The sequence below is a fragment of the Macaca thibetana genome, chromosome 1, assembly GCF_024542745.1.
Source record: "Macaca thibetana thibetana isolate TM-01 chromosome 1, ASM2454274v1, whole genome shotgun sequence".
Taxonomy (NCBI): domain Eukaryota; kingdom Metazoa; phylum Chordata; class Mammalia; order Primates; family Cercopithecidae; genus Macaca; species Macaca thibetana.
Window position 1 is genome coordinate 147,260,734 of NC_065578.1, and position 23,866 is coordinate 147,284,599.

Below are 23,866 nucleotides of genomic sequence, written 5' to 3' on the forward strand. Positions count from 1 at the left end.
ATCACAAGGACAGGAGATCGAGACCATCCTGGCTAACACAGTGAAACCCAGTCTGTACTAAAAAATACAAAAATAATTAGCCAGGCGTGGTAGCGGTCGCCTGTAGTCCCAGCTACTCGGAGGCTGAGGCAGGAGAATGGCATGAACCAGGGAGGCGGAGCTTGCAGTGAGCTGAGATCCTGCCACTGCACCCCAGCCTGGGCGACAGAACAAGACTTAGTCTCAAAAAAAAAAGAAAGAAAAGAAAAGTATTTTCAGAAGAAGAACTCAGCAGTGCACAATTCTACTTGACTCACCATATATAAACAATAATTAAAAGTATCAAGAACGTAGAGCAAGTTGCCTGGCTTTTTCTTCACATTTTTACCCTCTTTTGATTTTATAATATCATCCAGGAATTAAACAATATACATGGCTTGTCAGCTTGCTAGAGAAGTTTAGATTAGCGTGGCTAGAAAGCTGAATCTCATAGGCACTCACCTGAGGCCACAAGGCAGGAATCTAAATGTCTCTAAGAAAGTGTCTGAAATATATGAACATTGTACACTAGTAATATCATTCTAAAAATTCACACTTTTAATTCTCATCTTATAACTAGGAAATAAAAAGTTATCAATAAGGAGAATCAGCAGGAACATTCAACTGAGTCTAGTTTTTGTCTTGTTTTGTTTTGTTTTGTTTTGTTTTTTGAGACGGAGTCTGGCTCTGTCGCCCAGGCTGGAGTGCAGTGGCCGGATCTCAGCTCACTGCAAGCTCCGCCTCCTGGGTTTACACCATTCTCCTGCCTCAGCCTCCTGAGTAGCTGGGACTACAGGCGCCAGCCACATCGCCTGGCTAGTTTTTCGTATTTTTTTTTTTTTTTAGTAGAGACGGGGTTTCAACGTGTTAGCTAGGAGGGTCTCGATCTCCTGACCTCGTAATCCGCCCGTCTCGGCCTCCCAAAGTGCTGGGATTACAGGCTTGAGCCACCGCTCCCGGCCTTGAGTCTAGTATTTAATGCTATATACTATTTAAATAGTATTAAGATAACATACCTGTCTTTCAGTATTATTGGCTCACATGTTCAGAACGATCTTAAGACTTTACCAAAGCAGACGTTCTCGTGATATAGCTTAGCTGGTAAACAGAGGTATATGACTGCTAAACAATGACTTCCCAACAGGGAAAGTAAAATATGAGATTTAAAAGTCAAAATTGCAAATAGAAAATATTTTATATGAAATAACAGAAGGATAGTCATTAATGCATTGGTTAAGAAATTAATTTAACTATTTATCATAGAGGGTTGTTCCAGGTATTAGGATGGATGACAGAAATTATCAACAATACTAACAACAGTAACAATAATAATTTCAGTTCTATTGACATTTACAGAACATCAGTACATGAGTGTACGTCTTTGTAAGTGCCTCTTTTAGGCAGTGGGGTCACAGAAGAGATCAAGATAAAGTCCCTAGCCTCATGGCAATTACATTTTAGACAGAATGCAAGCAAATAACTAGGGAATATACCTGGAAGTGATAAGGACTTGGGGGAGAAGAATAAATTGAGTGTAGAGAAGTACGGAATACCAGCTGATAGGGTGGAAGATAATACAAGGAGCAGAGTTGGTATTTCACCTTAGTGTTACTCATTTTGTGCAATGTGGTTTTTTTCTCCATACAATGCCACCTGTAAGAATTACAGTCCAACAGGGAAAGCAAGAGAGACAACACATACTTAGGCCAACTAGAAAATAAATTAAATGTAACATATTAGTAAGTACTAAAAGAGGCGATATGACTTGGCATAAATATGAGCCTTGAGAAAGGTAAATTGGAGAGCACAGCAGCATAGATGAAATAATATGCTTAAAATCTTATTTAATTACAAGAAAAATAAATATATAATGTAAAGAGTTGTGTCACCTGAAAAAGTGAAAGCCGTGCACTTTTATTTAATGTTTAATCACCTAAGAAAATTTATTTCATTTCATAAGGTTGGTAAAAATGCCCTACTAAGACCTAAAACAGTTCAATGAAACTATAGACTAATTTCATGTATGAATACAGATTCAAAACTTTTAAATAAAAGATTACCAAATTGAAGTAAGCAGTATATTAAAAGAATGATATACCAGGACAAATTGATTTGATTTTAAAAATGTGAGGATGGTTCAACATCAAAAAATCTATCAACATACTTCTTACATCAATCAATTAAAGTGGAAAGCCCTTTTTTTTTAAATCAATAGAGGCAGAAAAAAGACATGCAATTCAGAAGTCATTTCTAACAAAAAGTCAAAGTAAAATCAGATTAGGACCAAGGTACTTAAATGGGATAAAGTCAATGTATAAACTGCTGCACTGAAGCCTTAAATTGAGGACTGATAAGAAATTATATGTATAAATAACTAAGTTGCATAACTATGATGCAGCAAAACAAAACAAAACAAAACAAAACTTCTTTTATGGTAATATCATGAGCCTCTAAACCCTGATGCCCCTGTCCGCTTTTTCATAGGTAATGCGGAATAAAATAGAGTAACCCTGCAGCTGTCAGCTCCTCTTATACAGTAGGGTCCTCACTCGGCTCAGGCTACTGAAGCCACCAGTCTTGGCAGGTGTGCCGCAAGGAACAGTGTCGCCCAGACCACAACCATGTGTAGCTTCCTTCCCTCTGCTATGTACACTTAGGGTCACTCATTTATGGGTTTGATAATGAACCAAAGTAAAAGGAGTTGAGTCTTAGTCATCATCCTCATTGACTTTTAAAGATGGGCCAATATTTGATGTCTACCTAAAATAAACCACAGACAAAATGTATAAATATTTCACAGAAGGAATAATAATGAAAATATATTCATTGAGTTCATGTTATGTTCTAGAAATTGCTTTCATTTAATTCTCACTGCAACTGTGTCAGATAAATGCTATTGCTGTTCCCGTTTTACAGACAGGAAAACTGAGTATGAGGGATTAAGTAATCTGCATAAGATTACATAAGGAGTAAGAGTTGGAATTCACACCCAGGCAATAGGGTTCTAGAGCCCATGCTCTTCTCTACTTCGTCACACTGCAACAGGTGGAAAAAAAGTGCAATCTTCCTTGATGGAAGGACTTAATTCCCTAACAAGACAATCCTTCCAAAGTCAACATATAAACTGAGCATCCTTCAAATCAGAATGCCAATGTTTTTTGTTTGTTTTATTTCAAAGTGGATAAAATCTCTTTATAAATGCTCTTATTCATAAAGTTCTTAAAAATAGTTTGATGAAGTTAAAGACGTAAGGAAGTTGCTCACTATGCTTTTGGATGTTACTCTCTTCAAGCCTAAAGCCAATCAACTAACTTGCATGTCTAAGTTTCTGCTTAAAATGGGGAACTTTGAAGGTGCCATGATTTTTTAGAGAGACTTTTCAGGGATGTAAAACAGCTGCTAAAAGTCAATCGTTCCTTAAACACTTAACCAGCAATTTAGCTGTCCTATTTTCTGAAGACTTATAATAAAAGAACAGAAAAAAATGGACATATAAATCATTAAGAACCCCTCAAATAAAAGAAATCATCATGATAGGAAAGCCATCTCTGAAGTAAACATTTTATTTCCAGTGCAAAACTATAATTCTATTTAAAAGTTTTAACGTAATACTATTGTTTTAGAGAACACATTTCTTGCTTATTCAGGCCAATAACACGTTCTTTTGTCTGAATTTTTAGGGATGCGACAATATTTCTTAATCTTTCTTATATGCAATGAATACACAAAAGGTCAAGAAATTAAACAAACTGAAAGTTTTAATCTCATATATTTTGACCACACATATGATAATAAATGTGGTCTTAAGCATAGAAAAGAATAGAATACAATATTTAGTTAACTGGCTCCTTAAAATTCTTGGACACAGGCCGGGCATGGTGGTTCATGCCTGTAATCCCAGTATTCTTTGGGAGGCCAAGGTGGGTGGATTACCTGAGGTCAGGAGTTCGAGACCAGCCTGGCCAACATGGCAAAACTCCATCTCTACTAAAACTACAAAAATTGGCCAGGCATGGTAGCATGCACCTGTACTCCCAGCTGCTCAGGGGGCTGAAGCAAGAGAATCGTTTGAACCCAGGAGGCGGAGGTTGCAGTGGGCCAAGATCGCCCTGCTGCACTCCAGCCTGGGTGACAGAGTGAGACACTGTCTTAAAAAAAAAAAAAAAAGTCTTGGACACATTGATTGATTGATTCATTGAGACAGAGTTTCACTCTTGTTGCCCAGGCTGGAGTTCAATGGTGCAATCTCTGCTCAGTGCAGCTTCTGCCTCCTTGGTTCAAGCAATTCTCCTACCACAGCCTCCCTCCCGAGTAGCTGGGATTACAGGCACCTGCCACCACACCCAGGTGATTTTTGATATTTTTAGTAGAGGCAGGGTCGCATCATGTTGGCCAGGTGGGTCTCTAACTCCTGGCCTCAGGTGATCCACCTGCTTCGGCCTCCCAAAGTGCTGGGATTCCAAGCATGAGCCACCACACCCAGCCAACACGTTCATTTTTAATAATGGCTCCAGGGTATTTTCAGGAGGGTGATCAAATTAGATACCATCTCTGTTGGCCTACTGACTATAATAACGATATCCTTCTCCATATTGTTATAAGAGATTGTTTTATACAGTTCTAGAAATTTTCTATAGAATTAGATTCATTTCTTCTAACTCACTGCTGTCAAAAAGATATATTTTTCTAAGTTTGTAACTTTTTAAAAAATAAAAAATAGGTTTTAGATGGAAACATTTATAGTAGAAAAATAGGGGGTTTTTTTAGATCTTGAAATGTTTATCTGCAGAGTCATTATACCAAATCTCTTAATCTCTGCTGGTAGATATCTTATTCAAGTTTTATCTTCTGAACGCTCTTTCTCAGTCTCAATACCAAGTTCCAAATCAATTCGCTGTTAGCTCAACTACTAACACAGACTATCTCCTAAGTATTAATTCTATTTTTTAATATATATATACTTTAAGTTCTAGAGTACATGTGCACAACGTGCAGGTTTGTTACATATGTATACATGTGCCATGTTGGTGTGCTGCAGCCATTAACTCATCATTTACATTAGGTGTATCTCCTAATGTTATCCCTCCCCCCTCCTCCCACCCCACGACTGGCCCCAGTGTGTGATGTTCCCCTTCCTGTGTCTAAGTGTTCTCATTGTTCAGTTCCCACCTATGAGTGAGAACATGCGGTGTTTGGTTTTTTGTCTTTGCGATAGTTTGCTGAGAATGATGGTTTGCAGCTTCATCCATGTCCCTACAAAGGACATGAACTCATCCTTTTTTATGGCTGCATAGTATTCCACAGTGTATATGTGCCACATTTTCTTAATCCAGTCTATCATTGATGGACATTTGGGTTGGTTCCAAGTCTTCGCTATTGTGAATAGTGCCGCAGTAAACATACGGGTGCATGTATCTTTATAGCAGCATGATTTATAATCCTTTGGGTATATACCCAGTAATGGGATAGCTGGGTCAAATGGTATTTCTAGTTCTAGATCCTTGAGGAATCGTCACACTGTCTTCCACAATGGTTGAACTAGTTTACAGTCCCATCAACAGTGTAAAAGTGTTACTATTTCTCCACATCCTCTCCAGCACCTGTTGTTTCCTGACTTTTAATGATTGCCATTCTAACTGGTGTGAGATGGTATCTCATTGTGGTTTTGATTTGCATTTCTCTGATGGCCAGTAATGATGAGCATTTTTCATGTGTATGTTGGCTGCATAAATGTCTTCTTTTGAGAAGTGTCTGTTCACATCCTTTGCCCACTTTTTGATGGGGTTGTTTGATTTTTTCTTGTAAATTTGTTTGAGTTCTTTGTAGAGTCTGGATATTAGCCCTTTGTCAGATGGGTAGATTGTTAAAATTTTCTCCCATTCTGTAGGTTGCCTATTCACTGTGATGGTAGTTTCTTTTGCTGTGCAGAAGCTCTTTAGTTTAATTAGATCCCAAAACAGAGATATAAACCAATGGAACAGAACAGAGCCCTCAGAAATAATATCACACATCTACAACCATCTGATCTTTGACAAACCTGACAAAAACAAGAAATGAGGAAAGGATTCCCTATTTAATAAATGGTGCTGGAAAAACTGGCTAGCCACATATAGAAAGCTGACACTGGATCCCTTCCTTACACCTTTAGCAAAAATTAATTCAAGATGGATTAAAGACTTAAATGTTAGACCTAAAACCATAAAAACCCTAGAAGAAAACCTAGGCAATACCATTCAGGACATAGGCATGGGCAGAGACTAAGTATTAATTCTTTAAAGTGTTGTCAAGCTCTGACCTGAACTCTCAAAGTATTCTGGTCTAAGAGGCAAGAAAAGCCGTGTTCTTCAGATTAATCAGGTTGAATTTAGCTCTGATAGCTCTTATTTTTTCATTTATGTTACAAATACCAGGAAGCCCTCTGAGTTTGAGTTTGACCTTGACTCATTTTTCAGGTCCACAGACAGCATTGCACCTCCAAAACAACTAGAGTCCTATGTCTCTTCTACAACCTTTGCTTGTTTTAGGGTGTTTTTAAAAATACTCCCCACATCCAGGCAAATACTCTATGTTTACAAGGACCACATCTGAAACTTCTCTTCATCCCAGCCTCTCTTCTTAGAACTCTCCAAAAAGTTTTTTGTGGCACAAGTATACATATGTAACAAACCTGCACGTTATGCATATGTACCCTAGAACTTAAAGTATAATAATAATAAAAAATAAAAAAAAGACTAACAATGATTTCATGCCCTGCAGTATAATTTGGTAGATATTGGCCCATTGTTAATTATAAATTACCAAATTAATCATCAAGCAATTGCCCAGCTAACATGCGGTAAGAGCCCTTTTTGTCACCAATTATTAGTAAGAACACTCTAAAAATCTCAGGTCATAGTCCTCCTGGATGAAACCTTTTCCCCTTGATTTAAGATAGAAAATTATGGTCAGTCCTTCTCCATTTTAATTTTTATATTGCTCCTCTTTGATTTTTTTTTAGAGTTACGAATGTACATATAAATATGTCACTTTGTAGAAATCTGTCTCTTAAGGTTTCAAAATAACTGTATTTAGGGAAAAAATATAATCTAACAAACTATGACTACAATTACTAACTGAACTCCACCTCTGCGCACATGGTACTAAGTGGATGTACAATTTATCCCTGCTATGAAGAAGCTTACGGACTGGGACATGAGATATATATCCTGGCATTTATATAAGGTGCACTAGAAGGTACCAATAAAAGAGATGAAACAGGATAACATGTAAATAAATGATTTTTGTCATGGCCTGTGCACATTTTTTCGGATCTCTTTCCCCATAAGAACATGAGTGTGTTACCACTATGCTCCTGTACAGTTTAGCGAGAAAAGAAAATAAACTTCAGACATTCTAGAATTCCATTACAAAATGCTGTTCTTTCTTCTGTTTCTCAAGTCCACGTTTTAGCTAAGCACAAACATCTTTGGCTTCCCCTTTTTAAAAGCTTTCTATACATTTTCTTATCCCTGAGAAGAGGATGTGCTGTTAATGCTTTAATTGCTTAGTTATATATTAGTAAGATTCAGGGACTTAATTTCACATCTTCAGAAAATATGAATAATGATTTCTCTTTCCCTTCCTCCAAGAAAAAGTGACTTATTTAGCAGGCACACTAACAGTGCAAAGAAATGAGTTCTGATGTTTCATTTAATTGAGTTATAAACATGAAAACTATCAAATCCTATGCAACCCTATTGAAGCATGTGGATGTGTGAATTTTCTCCATGTGTTTGCTCTGTGTCCTTCAGAACACCCACGGTGGCGGTGAATCACTGAGGTGTGTATCAGTCTGACAGTCGTAGAAAGTGGCAAGACTGAAAGCCAAACCCAGGAAACAGCATTTCATTTAGCTCCTGGAGTACTGCTAATTGATCTCAAACCCTTCATTACTGTCTAGTCCTAAGGACTCAGGAGAATGCAGGCATTGAGAAAATGACTTAACTGAAAACAAAATTCTAGGCCTTGTGAACTTCAATTGCTCTATTCCTATATTATTACACTGATTCTAAGTTTATCTTTCATTTCAGGTCACTTGGAAACCCCCACTCATCCAGAACGGAGACCTACTTAGCTATGAGATTCGCATGCCTGACCCTCACATCACTATAACCAATGTCACTTCCTCAGTGTTAAGTCAGAAAGTTACTCATCTGATTCCTTTCACTAATTATTCTGTAACCATTGTTGCTTGCTCAGGGGGTAATGGGTACCTTGGAGGGTGCACAGAGAGTTTACCTACCTATGTTACCACTCACCCCACCGTACCTCAGAATGTTGGCCCATTGTCTGTGATTCCACTAAGTGAATCATATGTTGTGATTTCTTGGCAACCACCATCCAAGCCAAATGGACCTAATTTGAGGTAAGAGAAGGTGACTATGATTTTTATTTTGCTATGGTCCTTATCTCTCCAAGAACTGGGGAAGTGAAGGAGACTTTTATTTCTGTATGAACACAGAACTAATTTGGCATTGAATATCCACTGACTCATAACTTTCACACACTATCATACTGCACACTTCAACTTACTATGGAAACATCAAAGTCTATCAAAGTAGAAATATAATCATCATATTTGAAGAGCTAAAGACCCTTGAAACCACAATCACCATTCTCTAAGGATTCGCTACATAATCTGTCACTTCATTTTCAACATATACTTTTATTATATGTTAGGCAAACCTGACGTATGTTCTATATGATACATTTGCACAAATGTACCTCAAAATTCTAAGGTGAACACAGTAATTCTTTGGCACATTATTAGCATATAGAAACTTGTGAGGAGTGTGGTCAGTGATCCAGGTAAGATAAAAGAAAAGAGCTGTGAGTCAGAAATTGTTTCGCAACAACCCAAACTTCATACTTGGCCGAGAATACAAAGTTGATAATATTATCATTGTTTATAAAGTATTGATAGTCATAGGAAACCATTAACTTGATAAGCTTTGTGTATTCTACTTTATGTAAAACTGGCAATAAAGATTTGGCAAATCTAACATAGAAGAAATCTAAAATGCTATCATTCTGGCAGATAATAGTAAAATGTGAATGCAACTGATTGTTCAAAATATTAAATATATGGGATTTTTTCCAGAAAAAAAATTTATCCGAAACAAAACCACATAACTATAAACTTAAGATGTTGTTCTTTATGCTTGCACACATGTATCACAAGCACATGCCACAAAACAGCCTGAGTTTTGGTAATCTCAATATTAGTTGAGATAATCCTGATGTTCCTGCTTGTCTTTTGCTTTAGATATGAGCTTCTGAGACGTAAAATCCAGCAACCACTTGCATCAAATCCCCCAGAAGATTTAAATCGGTGGCACAATATTTATTCAGGAACTCAGTGGTTTTATGAAGATAAGGGTCTTAGCAGGTGAGATTACAAAAACTATAAAAACAAATGCTGGCATTTAGTTCTGGGCATGTTGAATAGTTCAAAGTATCTTAGTGTCTTCATTGTGTGAGCGTGTTATCAGTTATGCAATAAAACATGTTTGGTTATTATCTGTGGCATTAATCATCCAACTGTAACAGTCAGCATGTTTAATGTTTTCCATCTTAACTGCATGCTTAAAATAAGCCTTTTGAAGTTGAACTTGTAGATGTTCATGCCTTAACCTATTGCCTTTGTCACAGCTTTATCTAGACATAAAACATAATGGAAAAATTTGGAAATATTGAACACATACAAAATGGAGGGAATTCCTGGCCATTTGTAGAATGCTTGCTATTTCTAGAAATGACTTGTAAATGAATTATAATGACTTATAATTGATTATAAGTAATAACTTATAATAATCCAGTCTACAAAAAATATTTAGTGAGCAGGATTGGGACTTGAAAGAATTCAATCTAGAGTTCAAAGACATTAAGTTAGGGCTAGTAGGTGATGTTAGAAAAGGGTGCTACATGGGAGGGTTAGGAGGTCTGGGCTCTGCTTTATCCTGTGCTAGAGAACTAGCTTTGTGATGTTAGGCCACAAAGCTTCACTTCTTAAAAATCACTTAACTTCTCTGGGCTTCATTTTTGTTGTCTATAAAATGAGGTGATTTTATAAAATTAAATGACTTCTAAATCAGAGAAGCAATGTGATTAAATTTCCAAAAACATGAATGTTATTTTATGAAAACTCCTCGATCATATGTTTCAGTAACTTTTCTATGTGTGTCATTATTTTTCTAGACCCACCACTGGGTAGCTGTAGTCTGAACCCTGTTTACCACTCTAGCCTTGTCTCCCATCCCTTCCTTACCAAGGCCTCTACATTCCAGCCACATTTGCATTGCATTCAGTACCTCCAACATACAACACTTGCTTCTTCAGCTTTTCCCCATAGTTGGCTTTTCCTGTTGCCTGACTAGATCATTTGCCATGTCTTTGCCTAGAGGTTTCTTCCTCTAGGAGGCCTTTCCTGCCAACCCTCTTGCTGGTCTGATTCAGCTCCTCCGTAATATTTCCACAGGACATCCCCTAACATATCACTATTGCCATTGTAGGGTACTGGCCTGACTGCTTGTCTGAACACCACGTTATATTATCAGATCTACCATAAGGCAGGGGTGCAGTCCTCGTGACTCTGTCTTCAGTTCCTAGCATGGTGTCTGGCACATAGCAGCACATAGTGTCCTGCACCTGAATGCTTCAAGGCAAAACAGTTTAGCTCAATCAAGAATTACTTTACTTCTCTGCACCTTAGGAATGTTAGCTGTAGTATTGTGTCTCTGGGGAATGGCAAAACTAAGGAAAAGTCTCCTGTCCTCTTAAAAAGTTGTCATGGGAAAACATCCTAGTTCTTTTAAGATTCTCAGAGAGAGGCATAGCATAAATCTGATCAAGCCACAGAATGAACTATATGAAACTGTCACTTTTATAGGCGAAGATTGGTCAATTACTAGCAGATCCATGTTGCTCATCCTAAATTACCATGGTCAGTATACTATTCTCAACTACTTTAGATTCATTATTTACTCGATTTGGCATCCCTATATGATTTTCACTTCAGTAGAAGAAATTCATTTATTTTGCCTATTTGTGCTTACTATGTGCTGAGGCACTGTGATAAGGAACGAAAGATAAATACATTTTAGCCCTTGCCCTCAAACAACTGACAATCTAGTGGAGGCACCCTTTCCGCTGCCCTCCATAGAGAGCGTGATATATGTTAATTGCTGTCAGAGTTATCTACAGAGTCGCCAATTCTACCTAAAGAAGTCATTTCAAATAGTAGCTTCCTGTGATCTGTGAACTCTAAGTGCTTAAATGTAACTATTTCCAAAAGTAAATAGAACCTGACTATTTAACATTACTGAATCTGAGTTTTAGCAATGAGATACTCAGCCAAAATGAAGAGAAAGTCTCCAAAAGTTAATTTTGTTTCTTTACGCAAGAAATGAAAACGTATTAAATAATTAGGACCAAGGCCATAAAGTGAGTTATGAATTTTTAGTGATTCCTCTAAGGATTCTTAATGCGAGGTTAAAATCTAAGATTTCAGGAAAAAATAAGGTGAATTTCCACAACTTAAATTGAAACATGAATGGACATAAACACACCCATGACAGCTGCTTCTAGAAGGGAAGTGTGCTGATAAAAAAATTGTGTTGAAGAGATATTTTGACTAGATTCATAATGCCAAATGTCATTTTTTTCTGGTCGTACTTGCAAAGATTGTTTTTATTTATTCGAATAACAGCTACAACTTACATACAGCTTGTAGAAAAAAGAAAAGCATTTCTTCTTAACATTCAGAGTAAGTGGTGTGAGTCTTTATGAGAATCTCTTTTTCTAGCCCTCTACCCTTTATAAGTCCATGAAAAGTTAGGAGTGCCTTTAGCCCAAGGGGGAGTGTCTTGCAAATATGAGAGAAAACCAAAACTTGGTCCCCTGGTGGGGGTGATATTTTTCTGTTTAAAGGAAGTGATCTTGTTTGATCAGATGGTGCCACTGGCCACCCTGGCAACATCTGGGGCTCCTTGTTCCTGCTGGTCTGCTAGTGGTCGCTCAAATTGCAGACGGGGATGAAGCTGAGTATTCGTCACGTGTTGGTTCACATCTGTGTCACAGTTTCTTCATGGTCCTTCCTTTGCCTACATTTGTTTTGCTGATTTATTTGTTTGGCCAGGTATGTTTTCTTGGGTTCTTCATTGAATTCTAATATCTTTGGGAGGATTATGTAATTTCCTGTTCTCCCCAGATTCCACCATCCCAATTTCCTTCTTAACATCTGCATAAATAAAAGGAGCACTGAAGTGTTTCTTACCATCTTGACTTGAATATCACCATAGTTACATTTGGAATCAGCTTTTAAATGGCACTTCTCCTGATATAAAAAGTAAAATTAAGATTCACTAGACATCTTTTTATGAATACATTTGTGACAGTAAATATAAGTTGAAGCCAATTTCCTAGTTCAAGTGGTCTATTTTGGCTAAGTATGTGTTTATAATGTACAGAAAAGCACCAATTTAATTTAAAGCATCATATTTGGAAATTCAGATCATTCTAGTAGTTATTTTTTCTTTTATATCTACATGTACAAAACAGTCTCAAGCCAATTATCCAGATAATTTAATTCTAACAAAAATACTTTTTGCTCTTATGGTTATCTTACATAAGGAGTAAATTTGTCTAAATTGCACAGCTAGTTGCCTCATTATTGAATTTTGCTCTGCCTGTGTAGACACGAACTCCGTATAACTACAGGTTTATACTGCTTGTCAGTTTTTAACTTTTCTTCCTTAATAATTCCTTGCAAAGTGACCAAGTTATGGTTGTTGGGGGAACTATAACTTTGGGTTTCCTGACATTTTCATCACTTGGAAAATCTGGTGAACGTGCTGTTATCACCCGGAGCTGCTGATGTGAGTCAGGCAGAGTTTAACAAGAGGGCGGCGACCTCCTTCATTTTAAGCATCAATCTACCCTTACAATTTTCAGCACCTAACAACACTGCCTTCTCCTGAGTGATCAGATAAAGCTGCTAAGAATACAATGAGCATATTCTCCTTTTCATTGTGGATTTAAAGAAGAACAAGTTATAAGAAAGAATAGGGTTATTTCACTATTATAGAGAAAATATTGACTTGCAGGTTGTAATTTAGATTTATAAATTAGTTTTCATTAAGTTTATGAAGGAAGGCATGTTCTAATTGCTATTCCTTTTAATTATTTATAAATTTCTCAGAGTATTTTTTTTTTACAATGACTATTTGGATGGAGACCTCTATGTGATTCCTCAAGAATCCACTAATTGTATTACATTTAAATTAAAACATTGAAAATTAACACATTTTCATTTTATTTTTCAAAGAAGGGTAAAACTTGTTTAAGATGTAAATGCTTAAGCTAAACATATCATAAATTCTAAGTTTAAATCTTATCGACATATATTTTCATATATATTTTTAAACCTACTAAAATAAAGATATTTCGAGTCCTAAAAGAGGATGCCATTTCTGTGGGGATAATTTTCAAAAGAATATAACTTTTTTTTCTCTCCTTTGTAATAAGATTAAATGTGTATAGATGGCATCTTTATCTTTGCTAGTATGAAAGACTGGATCAGTTCCATGACATGTGTTTCTATAATATAAATAATTTCGGGTTGTAGCTATTAAGTAAAGAAGTTAACTTTGTACATAGAAAGGGCAAGTGAAAGGAAGGCTTCTCCTATGACTACCAAGATGAGGTAGATGCTATTAGTTTCTTCCTTAATAGGTAAATGTGAATAAAAATTGGGTCTAGGAATGAAAGCCAACTTAAGTCAATGCTGATATGCCATCTCATAGCCATGTACTCAATTCAAAATGAGTAAACATGTATTTCACATTCAAATTAAATTGGTCACAGTGTTTTTTCCCGTTGGATTTTTTTCAATGCTTTACATTCCCCTCAAGATGTCCTTTTCTGTGTTATCACATTAAGTGTTACCTCATTGTATTAGCCCATTTTGCATTGCTATAAAAGAATACCTGAGACTGGATAATTTATAAAGAAAAATTTACTTGGCTCACAGTTCTGCAGGCTGTACAAGAAGCCTGGTGCCAGTGTCTTCCTCCGGTGAAGGCTTCAGGGAGCTTTTACCCATGGTGGAAGGTGAAAAGGGAGCAGGTATGTCACATGGCAAGAGAGGGAGCAAGAGGGCGATGAGAGGAGTGCCATGCTCTTAAACAACCAGCTCTCCCCTGAGCTAATAGTGTGAGCGCTCACTCATTACCGCAGCGATGGCAGCAAGCCATTCATAAGTGATTCACCCCCATGACCCAGACACATCTCACTAGGGCGCACATCCAACATTGGTGATCACATTTCAACATAAGATTTGGAGGGGACAAATATCCAAACTATATCACTCATGAAAACTGAGCTGCTAAATCCAGAAGGATGTGTTTTGTCATAGGAGGTTTTTTCCCCTAGTGTTTTCTTAGAATTAAAAGGAAAAACTACTTTCATTGTCTGTGTTTCTTTCTCATGTTGATGACAAAGTAGAACAAAGATGGAAATTATTGCAAAATTGTCTGAGGTCTGATAATTCTGGTAGTGTAGGTATCGATAGCTACAGAAACATAACAGCTTCAACTTTCACTCACAATCTAAAATGTCTCACTTTATAGAACTATTCAAGCATGATAAACATTACTCTTCAATTTTTGAAGCAAAGATCTTCAATACTATTTTTAGAATCAACAAAAAGATGTTTTAAAGTGTCTACCATCAACTGAAAATTTTAATAGCTATAGACTTAAGCAATGGAAACAGTATTGCGTTTTTCTTTGTTTGCTATTCCCACAAAAGATTTGAAGACGTAAGGAACAGTACGCTTTATGAGGTTTCTCAAATCCACCATCACACAAGTATGCTTGTGTGATGGTGTACTCAAGCATACTTTGGGTTGTGGCAGAGATGAGGAAGAGTTAGTGGAAGAAGTAACTAAATAGCCTGCATTTTCAGAAGCTTGATTTATATTGGTGACAATATTGACACATGAATTCTGTTAGGACATCAATAAATCTGACACATTTTTAATTCTGATGAAAATAACCCCAGGCATTCTGCAGCTGCCCTGAATAATTTTATTGGTTTCCCCAAACATATCAGACCCTTCCAAGGTACAAGTCTTCACATATTTTGCCCTGGACAGATGTCTTCAGTGGACAAAATACCACTTCTTATCAAAACCTGCCCCAAATGTTACCTCCTCCGTGAAGACTTCCCAGATGGATATGGTTAAATTAGATGCTTCATCTGATGCGTGTTCAAAGAAAAAAGAATAAGTGAATAAATACTTTAGATGTTCTCATTTAAAAACATATTTCTGTAAAATTTTGTATATACTATGGCTCTAGGTGGACAGATAACAATTTTATTATTTTTAACATCTGGCATATTGGTAATATCCAATAAATATTAAATGAATGAGCAAAAGAATGAACAAAGTGATGTATTAAATATGAAAAAGCAATATAATTTGTTTTCAAAATATTTTTAAAAGGAGCACTTTGCTAAATTTCAGCAGAGATATTTTTCTATTGGACAGGTAGATTTTTATCTCACTAACCTAACAAATTATATAAGTGACCGGAAATCTTTGAGACTGAGTGCTTAAATAACTATGAAACATCTATTCATTCATTTATAAAATTATCTATTCAGTAAATAAACAAATTAAAACTGCATCATTTAAACATAATCTGGTTTTCTAATTCATTGGAGTAATGACACCTGAACCTTAAAATGAATATTGTTCCACAAGTAAGATTTTAACACATACTACTTTTTATGAGGAAAAATACCATAGTCATGTCTATACCATAATAAAGTTTATAATTTGCTGTCTGGGGAGTGGCAGAGGGAGAAACCGGAGCATGGTCTCAAGCAAACGAGGGAAAAACTATTGTAATAGTCCAAGTATTCCTAAATGGACCCACAAACAGTTGATTTTACTAGCTACATCATAGACTCAGTATGCACTTACTTTGAATACTTACATTGCAAAAACTTTTTCCTACAGAGTTTGAAATGGACATTTTTCAAGACACGCCTAGAGAACACAGTTTGTATTTAGAGAAGAAATCGGTTGATACACATAAGTTTTGTCATGAGTATATGATGTTAACTGATCTAGCATTTTTGCTTTAAAATGTATTATTTTATCATTTGTTAAATGGAATGTCTCATTTAATATCAACAATCAACACATAAGTCCATTTGAAAAATGATATACATAGAGTGAATGGAAAACCACTTCAAGCTAACTAATACATTCTTTCTTGATATGAAGTGGTGAAATGTGAATCAATATATATATATGTAGACAAGTCATAGGTATATATTCTTACTAAATACAGACTGGAATTCAGACGAAATGAAAACAGTATATTTCAGCGTTTAAGAGAATTCAAGATCTTGTTTCCTCGGCCGGGCGCGGTGGCTCACGCCTGTAATCCCAGCAGTTTGGGAGGCCAAGGCGGGTAGATCACAAGGTCAGGAGATGGAGACCATCCTGGCTAACACGATGAAACCCCGTCTCTACCCAAAAAAATACAAAAAAAAAAAAAAAAAAAAAAAATAGCTGGGCGTGATGGCGGGCGCCTGTAGCCCCAGCTACTCGGGAGGCTGAGGCAGGAGAATGGTGTGAACCCGGGAGGCGGAGCTTGCAGTGAGCTGAGATCCGGCCACTGCACTCCAGCCTGGGGGACAGAGCGAGACTCTGTCTCAAAAAAAAAAAAAAAAAAAAACTTGTTTCCTTAAAATTTAACTTAACAATGGAAGTTAAAGAAAGTACAAAAGACCAATTTTTGTATGGCATCAAGTGAAATATCTACTCATTTCCCAATTAATTTTTTTTTAAATGTAGAAATAGTGGAATATTGGAAATGAAGAAACCCTATGTCCAGCTAACCCTGTTAACTAGTTGTGAAAACGTGTGCAAATCCACTTGCTTTCTCAGGGTCTCAGGTTTTTTTGTTTAATCTGTAAGATGTAGCAGACACTTTGTTATTTGAAGCAGATAAACTCTAAAGCCATCTCTTACTGTAAAATTTTAGAACCTCCTTCAAAACAGGCATCGCAATTTTATGTATCTATGTGAGCTGAGTTTTGTAGATGTAAATTGTATATTTTGCCACACTTAAATTACGGTGAAATCTCTTAAAGTATTGTAAGAACTAAAGCCCTATAGAATTTATTTACAATCAACCCTTTTAGTGCCACTTGATATTGTTAATTCCACATGTAGAAAAGAACCAGAGACATGGTATCACTTTAAATCCATAAAGATTATTAATTGTATAATAACATAGACATGTGGAAGAAAAATCTACATATTATAGGAGAGGAGACTAGGTATCCAGACTCTAGCTACGTTTCTTTTAAGTCATTTTATGAAGTAAAATATAAGTATTTTACACAGGGAGAGAGCTAATGAAGCCAAGTTCGCTGGTTCAATTCCCTTGTGAGCCATTAGCTTCATTTCATTCCATTGTCATAGGCTTGCTACCCTCTTAACCCCAACTCACCATCCTTCATATTCATACTATTGGTTGCAAAGGAAATTTGGCCAGACTGTTTGAATGTGCAAGAAAAAATCTATTCCCTCTGCTAGAAAAATAATACAAAGGTCAAGCCCTAGTGATATGACATCATCCAAGTATGGACAGAACAGATTATCATTATAATTGTTATTATTACTATTATTATTATCATCACTATTATGTTGGCAGTTTAGCATTATGGTTAAAAGAGCAAGCTCTGAAATCAGACTGCCTATATTTGAATCTTAGTCCTCTTACTTATTATCTCAATGACTTGGACGAGTTATTTATCTCTTCGAGCCTTGTTTTTCTTATTTTCAAAATAGGTATTATAAATGGCACCTTATAGAGTTTTGTGAGGAATGAATGGGTTAATATCTATAGAAAATGCCTGACAGCTATTAAGTAATTATTATTATTTTTTAGTTGTCTGGATCAGCATATGTATTCATTTTCCAGGGCTGCAGTAACAAAATACCACATCCTGGGTGACTTTAAACAACAAAAATGTATTCTCTCACAGGTCTGGATATAAGAAGTTGCAAACCAGTTTGTCCTCTGGGCCAGACTCCCTTCCAGAACTCTATAGAAGAACCTTTTCTTGCCTCTTCTAACTTCTGGTAGCCCTAGGAAATCCTTGACTTGTGACAGCATAACTCCAATTTCTGTTTCTGTTTTTACATGGCCGTGACCTCCCTGTGTGTATCCATGTGTCTATACAATTTCCCTCTCTTTTTTCTTCCAAAGACATCATCTTTGAATTTATGGTCCTCCCTAATCCAGTGTGACCTCATCTTAACTTGATTACATCTGCAAAAACCCTAGCTCCCGATAAGGTCACGTTCACAGGGACCAGGGGTTTGGACTTGAAAATATCTTTTTGTAGTATACAGTTCAACCCACTGCAGCAGACAAAGCAGAAATAAAAGAGGTAATAAACACCTGAGAAGAGATGGTAAAGCATCAGGTGTAGAAAATCTGATGCAAGCACTTACTTGGGAGAAATAGATAAATAGCCTCAAAAAGTCACTAAGTTTTACCTGTAATTACAATAAAGCAACACCCTTCAATGTGGCTCAGGCAGAAACCTGCAAACATATCTTTGGGCTATGAGTAAGAAACAGGATGAGTCAAGCAGATTTCTTCTACCTAGGTGGGAGCGAAATGCTCTGAGGATCCTGATACAATTTTGGTCAAACTATTTAGCACAATCCTGCAAATGGCATCTACCCACCCACACCCCACCACCTTTGCATCGTCACAGCAAAGATTGTGAGATACTGAGACAAATACTATGAGCCTTGCATTAGAGATGAGGTATCCTTGATCATCTAATAAACCCAAATTAGGTAATGATCTGAGGCCAGTGTTTGCTCATCCAGGACAGGATGCCTCTGGGATGGTCGTGTGTTGCACTACATATTTAAGCAAGTATCTCAATCTAAGCTATTGTCCACTCATAGCCCAACTGTGTCTGTTTATAGCATTTTCTTAAACAGGCAGTTCTGCACCAAACAAAGGAAGCCTGATGGTCTTCTGCCCAAAACTGGTTTAAAAAAAATGGTGGCTTTACTCTATCATCAATTTAATAAATTACTTGGAAAGTCTTCCTCATATCACATCATCATGTCAGTTTTTGCCTTCTGCAAAGTAAGATTCAGTTTCCACCGTATTGACTCAAGTAAATATGTTCACACTATGGCAAAATACAGCTCACTGTAGCAGAACTCTCAGCGGGAGAATGTTGTACACTTTGGTCACAGTTACAATTTAATTTAGGGGTTTATCTGTCTGCAATGAGATTATGGGAAGGAAGCATAGGTATAGGAAGAAAATGGTGATGAGGGATTCTGATATTTGAAAATGGATGAGTTTCCAAAAAGAGCATAAAACTCTCTGGATCAAATTCAGATAGAAAGCTGGCAGGTTGCCTGATTTGTAATTGCATCTTGAATTGAGCTGTAATCCTCACCACTTCTGAAAACAATAAGAAAAAGAAAATGATAAACCACATTTGTTTTCAATAGCAATATTTATTCAGCATTCCTAACAAACTATTTCCCTGATGCTTTGGTTAAGACTGGCAAGTCACAAAGTTAATGATATGTGTTGTGTAAGAAGGGAAAATAAAATAATGTATTTTGTAGGGAGGAAAAGAAAACAGTATTTTGTGGAGGGATGGAAGGAAATCCTGTATTTTGTAAAGAAAAAGGAAATTATTTGTTTGAATTTTTGTTAAGTAGAAATTCATATACTTTTTATTTTAACAAAACAACATTTTAGGTTTACAACCTATGAATATATGCTCTTCGTACACAACAGTGTGGGTTTTACACCGAGCCAAGAAGTGACTGTGACGACGTTAGCTGGTCTTCCAGAGAGAGGAGCCAGTCTCACTGCGAGTGTCCTTAACCACACAGCCATCGACGTGAGGTGGGCTAAACCAAGTAAGTAAGCTTCTCATACCTATGTTAACACTTTGCGGGTTTTCAAAAGCGTATTCTTTCTTTACTATGACCCTCCCCCATGTACACATCATTTTGACAGTGAAGTGTTACCGCTAAATTTTTACCAATCACAGATTGACAGGGCTAAGTCATTGAAAACTTTAAAAGGGCCATTTTTATTAGTACCCAAATAAATTAAAAATGGACACATTAAAACTAAAATCCTGAGGCCCCTTTGCCATTCTTGAGAGGCAAACTCTCTCCTACTTTGACATTCTTCTTGGACCTCCTGCTCTCCCTCTGTCGTTTCCTTTGCATGAACTATGTAATTTCTATCCTACCAGTCAGTCGTGACAGACATGTCCATGTATTAATTAGATACAGTGTGCTATTGTTCACCTTCCTTCAGAGAGCGCTGCCCTAATATCTTGTAACTCACCGCTCATTAGCAAGAACCATTTAATTGGATTGCAATAATGGAACAGATTCTTCCCAGTGGATCATCTTCAGACTGGCTACGGACAGAATTCCAGCTTGATCCAGTAAAAGAAAGCCTAGGCATCACCACTGGATCCACTTGAATAATGCAGGGTCGACCCTGGACCTGCTGGGTACACTTTTTTAACAGGCATTTGGAGGAGTTCACAGAGTGATCTAATCTGTTCCTGCAACTTTAGAAACCACAATAACTGAAATTTTACAGTTTACTTGGTCAGTAGGTCATATTAACATGTTAATTTGTTGTGATCTGTTAATTTGTGATGATCCCTTATGACAATCAGAAAAAAAAACCCTGAATCTACCATGAGAATATGTATTATATCATTCTTACAGGTATAACTTGAGATCTGGCAAGCAGTTTAATCAAAATTTATTAGAATAATACCAAATATTGAGAAATATCTGATCAGGAAAGACCCAGTTAACACATTGTATTTATGAAAGAACGCTCTGCTCACTGGGGCAATCATCTATTGGTGATATAAAAAGACAAAAAGTCACTACTATTTGGGTAATATAACCAAATGATTTTGATTCAGCCTTGAGTTTGGTTACAGCTTAAGAAGAGAGATGCTCCATTTAGGATACCTGAGTGATATCAATTGTGAATTAAAGCCAGAATGGAGGATATCAATTGTAGATTAAATTAGTAGGTTACGTTTATCTGTGTTTCCACAAAATAATCCATTTTCACATAAACAAAAAAACTATCATTCTCGGGTTTTTATAAGGCTGCAGATATCTAATGATCTGTGACACTTGCATTGGGATCTCTTAAACCATTTTTAATGGAATAATATAAGTTAATTGATGCTTATGGTTACCCTCTGAAACACGTCTGGGAAAAATACAAAGTTTTTTATTTGGGGATGTGTTTTAAGGTATATTTCCATTCATCTCCCTCTTCTCTCTACTCCACCTCACTAACTGATTCGTCTTAAAAGCCTACTCATGAAGGTAGGCTCTCCCCCCTCATCTGACATTTGAATACTTCTGTTAAGATCCGGCTGGTGAATTTCCACCAATATAGGTCTTTATGTTATAATTGCATTCCTGAAGTAAGCGTGCTTATAAAAACTGACAAACCTAATAGATCTGAAGCAGCTCACTGAAGTTTCATTACCTTGGTAATCTGAACCTCTGACCTTCGGGATGTAGGTAATGCAATCTGCTGTTATTTCCATTCATACCTTGGAAATTTTTCAGATAACTATTTGTGAGCACAAAGGTTAACTCTCAGAAGAGGGTCAGTCTTGTGAAAGCTTGTTGCATTATCATTTTCTTCTTTTGTGCAACTTGCTATCTTAAGTAAATTAACTAGTCAATCCTCTGTGAAAGGTCGCCTATTTTTTGCAATTTTAATTTTAAATTGTTGTCTTGATTGGATAGGAAAAACATGGCATACAGTCTAATACACTCAAAGGCAACAAACTATAGATTGAAAATATTTTGCAGTGGAAAATCATGTTTTAAATTTATAAGTATTTGCTTATTAAAAATTACCTTCCAAAAAATACATATATATTTTTAAAAGCATGGTCTTTCTCTATTATGACCCTCCCCATGTACACATCATTTTGGTAACAAAATGTTTTCGGTAAATTTTTATCAATCACAGATTGACATGCATAAGTTACTAAAAACTTTTGAAGGGCCAGTTTTGAACATTAGTATCACATACCTGATATGTGAGATAAAAGCATCCTTGTGTTACTTCAGTTCATTTTTGAAAGGCAGATGTCGCGAATTGGCAACACAGAGGCCATATTTCCTTCCTCCTCCAGTTTCCAGACACTGTTTTGCCTACAATATTTGAAAAAATAATATTTGCAATTCTTTAAGAATTATACATAAAGATGATTTGGGAATTCACTTGACAAGTCAAATGATGGGGTGAAACAATACCCACATTTCTGGAAGGAAATTATCAGCTGGAACTGGCTGCCCTTTTAGACAGATCATGCCCTAAAAATCTGACCCAGTCCCCATTTTCCTGGTCCCAATAGACAGGAGGTGTTTATCCCTGCTTTATAGGATAATACAAAATATTTTGCCCTAAATAAAATACATCAAAGATAAATTATATTGTAATTTTAAAAAATCACAGGTTTTGTAGGAAGAAAAATACCTCACTTAAATTATTTATACAATCCTCAGAGAAGCACAATGAGATAGAAACTTGCCCTTAGTAACTTATCAAACATTATAGATAGTAAGTACCAGTTCCCAAACTCAAATTTAGGACTCACGCATCAAATTTTCTATTTCTTATGCATTTAGGCTTAACAGTCACTAGCACTTTAACAAGAAGGATTTAATAGGATCCTTTTCATTTTGACTGCTCAGTCTAAAATAGAAGGTAAAATAAGAAAATGCCCACCAAAGGGACCCAAAGGGAGTACAGTGGAGAGACAGTGCCTCCTCTGAAGCTGATTCACTAAGGAAGTCAGTGGTGGCCAGAAAAGAGCAGTAAAACACTGTAGGGAGTGAGAGGGCAATGCTTTTTAGAAGAGGAAATGAAAAATCATCCAAATATTGTCCACTTTACTGTCTGTCAAGAGCTCACCCCAACCTTCAGATGTTCATATCTTGTACCATATAATCCTCCTGGTCTTGCTCTCTCCTTCCTCTTTTTTCCATCTTCCCTCTTTCTCTATTTCCTTTTTAAAAATGTTTTTGTAGAGATGTGTTCTCCTTATGTTGCTTAGGCTAGCCTCGAACTAATGGGCTCAAGTGATCCTCCCTCCTTGGCCTCCCAAAGTGCTGGAATTACAGCCATAAGTGACCATGCCCAGCCATTTGTCTATTTATCTTCCTCTACCTTCTCTCTCTCTCTTTCTTCCTATTTTCCTTCCTTCCTTACAGATACATTTATCACTTTCTGTGTCCTGAGCACTCAGTGAACTCTCTGGAAAATTCATAAGGTATGAGGGCATCATCATTAAGAGAGCAAGTTTAAAACCACAGAAAAAGCATTTGTCTCATCCTGATCTCTTAATCAGAAACTACGGGGTTTGATAGCTAGAAGAATATCTGACTTTGCCTGAATTTATCTGATTAAAGTGGCAATATCTGTAACTAATTCCGAATCTCATCTCTTCTAAAAAGCACCTACCATTGTTGCCTCATCTTGTTCCTCTGTTCTCTTTTCCCTCACTTTAATTATCAAATAGAAGAGACCACATCTGACTTTTCCATTGTCTTCCTTCTCAGTCACTTGTGCACCTGTTGTAATCTGTCTCTCTTCTCTTGTACTCTACATGGTTTTAGTTATCACATAATGACCCATTTCAAAACTCTCTTCTCAGTGCCATC

General features: G+C 36.6%; 1 protein-coding gene across 1 annotated transcript in view; it reads left to right on the top strand.

The window, feature by feature from the left end:
- Positions 1–23,866, top strand: part of USH2A (usherin) — an 801,896-nt gene that overhangs the window by 535,213 nt on the left and 242,817 nt on the right. Inside the window, exons 41-43 of the mRNA XM_050780502.1 lie at positions 8,088–8,422; positions 9,323–9,445; positions 19,887–20,050. Of these exons, the coding sequence (XP_050636459.1) occupies positions 8,088–8,422; positions 9,323–9,445; positions 19,887–20,050 (622 nt within the window). The remainder of the gene's footprint in view (positions 1–8,087; positions 8,423–9,322; positions 9,446–19,886; positions 20,051–23,866) is intronic.